At 58.3% G+C, this 3,564-nt stretch overlaps 1 protein-coding gene across 1 annotated transcript; it reads left to right on the top strand.

Annotated features, from left to right (window-relative positions):
- On the top strand, positions 1-1,816 carry LOC102010192 (forkhead box protein D4). The gene has a single exon (XM_013516292.1). It carries the CDS (start codon positions 117-119, stop codon positions 1,425-1,427), a length of 1,311 nt encoding a protein of 436 aa, XP_013371746.1. The 5' UTR covers positions 1-116; the 3' UTR covers positions 1,428-1,816.
- Positions 1,817-3,564: the final 1,748 nt, after the last annotated feature.

Here is a 3,564-nt window from a genome sequence, read left to right as displayed (position 1 = left end):
TTGGAAAGGAGGAACAGAAAACAAAACCTAGCAGGTGACACTAGCGCTTCGGACGCCCAGAGTGCGCCGCAGGTGAGAGCGGCGCCGCCTGCCCCGCGTCGGGCACCTGCTCGTCCATGAGCTTGCCAAGATCTGAGCGCCTGCGCTCCGCGCCGCAGCCCGGCCTCCGAAGCTCCGACGGAGAAGTCGGCGAGATCGACGTCCTGGGAGAGGAGGATGAAGACGAGCAGCGGGACGAGGAAGACGAGCAGTCGGAAAGGGGCCAGAAGTGCCTAGCGCGGCCGTGCCGGCCAGGGTCGCGCACCCAGGGCAACGGTCCGAGCCACTCCTCGGAGCTGGGCCGCGAGTTCAAGGCACCCACCAGATGTGCGGCGAGCTCTGGAGACGCCCCGCCGCCGGCGAAGCCCCCCTACTCGTACATCGCGCTCATCACCATGGCCATCCTGCAGAGCCCGCACAAGCGCCTCACGCTCAGCGGCATCTGCGCCTTCATCAGCGGCCGCTTCCCCTACTACCGCCGCAAGTTCCCCGCCTGGCAGAACAGCATCCGCCACAACCTCTCGCTCAACGACTGCTTCGTCAAGATCCCCCGCGAGCCCGGCCACCCGGGCAAGGGCAACTACTGGAGCCTGGACCCCGCCTCCCAGGACATGTTCGACAACGGCAGCTTCCTCCGGCGCAGGAAGCGCTTCAAGCGCCACCACCCGCCCCCGGGAGGCCACCTGCACCACCCCTTGCCTCTGCCCGCGGCTCCCGCCACCCTGCTCGGCCCCCACCCGGGCCTCGAGCTGGGGACCGCGGCCCCGCCTCAGCCTGTCCCCGGGATCCGCCCGTGCGCGCTGCTGCACCCGCATCCCCTCCGCTACCTGCTGCTCTCCGCTCCCACCTACGCCGAGGCGCCCTGCAAAGCAGAAGGCGCGGACTTGGGGACCCCCGGACCCTTCCCGCTACCGCCCTCGCTGGGCTCCTCGCCTTGGGAGGAGGGCGAGGGCGAAGGCTCGGTGCCGCGGAGCGGAGGAGGGTGCACCTCCTTCAGCATCGAGAGTATCATGCGAGGCGTCGGCACCGGAGCCACGCAGGGTCTGCCTCCGGTGCCGTGGGGCTACTACCACCTGCTCCAGCGCCCATCCCGCCTGCTGCATCCGCAGGCCGCTGCCCCCTTGCTGCACGTGTCCGCTGCTGCCGCCGCCCGGACGATTTTGCAGCAGCAGCAGCAGCAGCAGCAGCAGCAGCACCAGCGCCAACAGCGCCAGCAGCACCAGCACCAGTACTGTGCCAGTGGCTGTGCTCCCAGCAAAGGCGCGCTGCTGGGTCGCCACTTGTCCGCCGTCGCGGCCCTGCTGAGGTACCCGCCGGCTCCTGACGGCTCCAGGCTGACAGCGTTGGCCGCCCCTTCGGGCCGAGAGGGGTCCTCGCCAGCCTTTTGAGTCACACTCACACCTGTCCTGCAGGCCGACTCCGCCCGGGGCACCTGGAGCCAGGGAGAAGGGGCTCCCCGCCCTGCAGTCCCCACGGTCCAGCTCTTCCGCGCCCGCACCTTAAGCCTGAGCATCTAAATGTGGCCAGCGGAGCAGCCACGGATTTCTGTTTGAATCAAAATAGTTACAAAGGAACAGTTGTATTCTATTCTCTTAAAGAAACGTGAACGTAGTAAAGGCCTGGGCCATCACCTTCCCTTTTCCTGCTTCAGCCATGGCTTCTGCAGCTTTTCCGATATGCACATTTCCCAAGGAGCTATGAATCAGAGCGGGGCATTCTGGTGTGGTATTCGAAGAAAAACAAGGCAAACACAGTCTCCAATACGAAGCATGTTTCTCTTCCCTCCCTAGGAACTGCAAGTATTCCGAGGTCCAGCACAAAGTGTTTATGATTTCAGTGTCTTCCTGAACTAGATGTGTAATATAAGTAGTGTTAACTTCGGAAAATTCATTTCTTACCTGTGTGTCTAACGTGCCATATTCCATGAGGAGATGCTAAATGACTAGGTAGAGGAAATAAAATGCGAATACACTATGTCGTTTGTTTTTTTATCATTCGTACCTTACTTTTTCAACGGAATGTCTCTTAAAGCTGGCTTTCTTTCCTCGAAATTCAACAATGGCTTTTTGGTTCATATGTCATTATAGGTATCAGAACAACCTGTTTTCAATAGGGCTTTTAAAATTTCCTAATATTCGAGGTTGAAGATGTTGACTTTTAAAATAAGAAATTTCGGGCCCGAGGGCGTAGCTCAGTGGTAGACCAGATGCCTGGCGCCGGTTCCTCCCCGCAGCACCGCAGAGAGGACGAGAGCCGGACAGAGACGCTGTTTAGAAAAATCTCTACGGGAAAAAGAATCCCGAGAAACGCAAATCTATTCCTCATTTATTTTCCATGTTTAAAGACTTTTTTTGAATAAGCTAGTGATCATCTGAGATCAGTTTGGGAGGTAGCAGACATTTTTCTCAGGGTATTCAGGGAAAATAAAAGTGTGTGTGTGCGTGTGTGTGTGTGTGTGTGTGTGTGTGTGTGTGTGTGTGTGTGTGTACGCAACAGCATTGTCAAAGGCCTCCCCCCATTCATTTCTAAAAGGATTTGTAAGCATTACTTGGCTTCAAGTGACTGAGTGGAAGGGAAGCAAGGTCAGTACGCCCAACACGAAAACACTGCCGGAAAAGAAAGCAGATTCTTAGAGACGTGGTCCTTGTGAACCGTCCTGAGCTGCAGGTGCTCTAAACGCAGTTGTTGCCGGGTGGTCTCCGTCCTCAGCTGTGCATTTCTAGCTTCCGGAGGGAGGGAAACGCGGAGACTCCTTTTATCTACGCTTAAGTGGTCGCGTTTTTACCGCAGCGTTGGACCTCCGCTCCGCCACCCGAAACTCCTTGGCCACGCCCACTCCGCGGTCCCCGCAGGCTCCCAGCGCTTTGTGGGAGTTTTGGAAAGTCTCCCGGTCCCGCCTCAGGGTAGCTACATGCTGTGGGCTTACGAGGCGCTTCGGTCTGCCCAGCACCAAGGGTGTCCTAAGTAGAGCCCCACGCCCCCCATTTTTTAGCAAATCAGGCAGGTCTAGGGGTAGTCTGGGAGTGTGAAAACAAATCAAGAACAGAAGGGTCCTGTTTCATTCCAAGTTCTCCACCTGTTGGTGGTTCTAATTCCTTTTGAGCAGAAGTTCCCCAGGCCTACGTTCGTTATGTATTCAGTTAACAAACGTCCTCCTAGAGCCCGCTTGGGCCAGCAGCGGAACTCAGTACAAAACCCTTCGGGGCTCACTCTGCGTCCTTGGAATTTCTTCCTGCTCTTACGGAGGCCAGACCGGCGCAGCCACGAACTAGGGTGACTGAGAATCAGAGCCCGAACTCCGTCTAACCCCAGGCTCCTAATTTTCCCCTAACGAAACCGTACCGAACGATGATTTCCGAGCAAACTATGGATTCGGTGGCAGAGCAGAGTAAGCGCTGTTCTCTGTTCCGCTCTGCCCGAAGCGCGGCGAGGGCGCGGAGAGGTGGGGCTGTGGTGGGGCCCAGGCCCGGCGCCCCCGCACCCCGCGGGGCTCGAGGTCTGTTCCATCGGTGGGGTGTCAGGAGT

The sequence above is a fragment of the Chinchilla lanigera genome, unplaced genomic scaffold, assembly GCF_000276665.1.
Source record: "Chinchilla lanigera isolate Chin_1 unplaced genomic scaffold, ChiLan1.0 scaffold00033, whole genome shotgun sequence".
NCBI classification, from domain to species: domain Eukaryota; kingdom Metazoa; phylum Chordata; class Mammalia; order Rodentia; family Chinchillidae; genus Chinchilla; species Chinchilla lanigera.
Note: the sequence above shows the minus strand (reverse complement) of the source record. Positions and strands in the feature narration are given on the sequence as shown.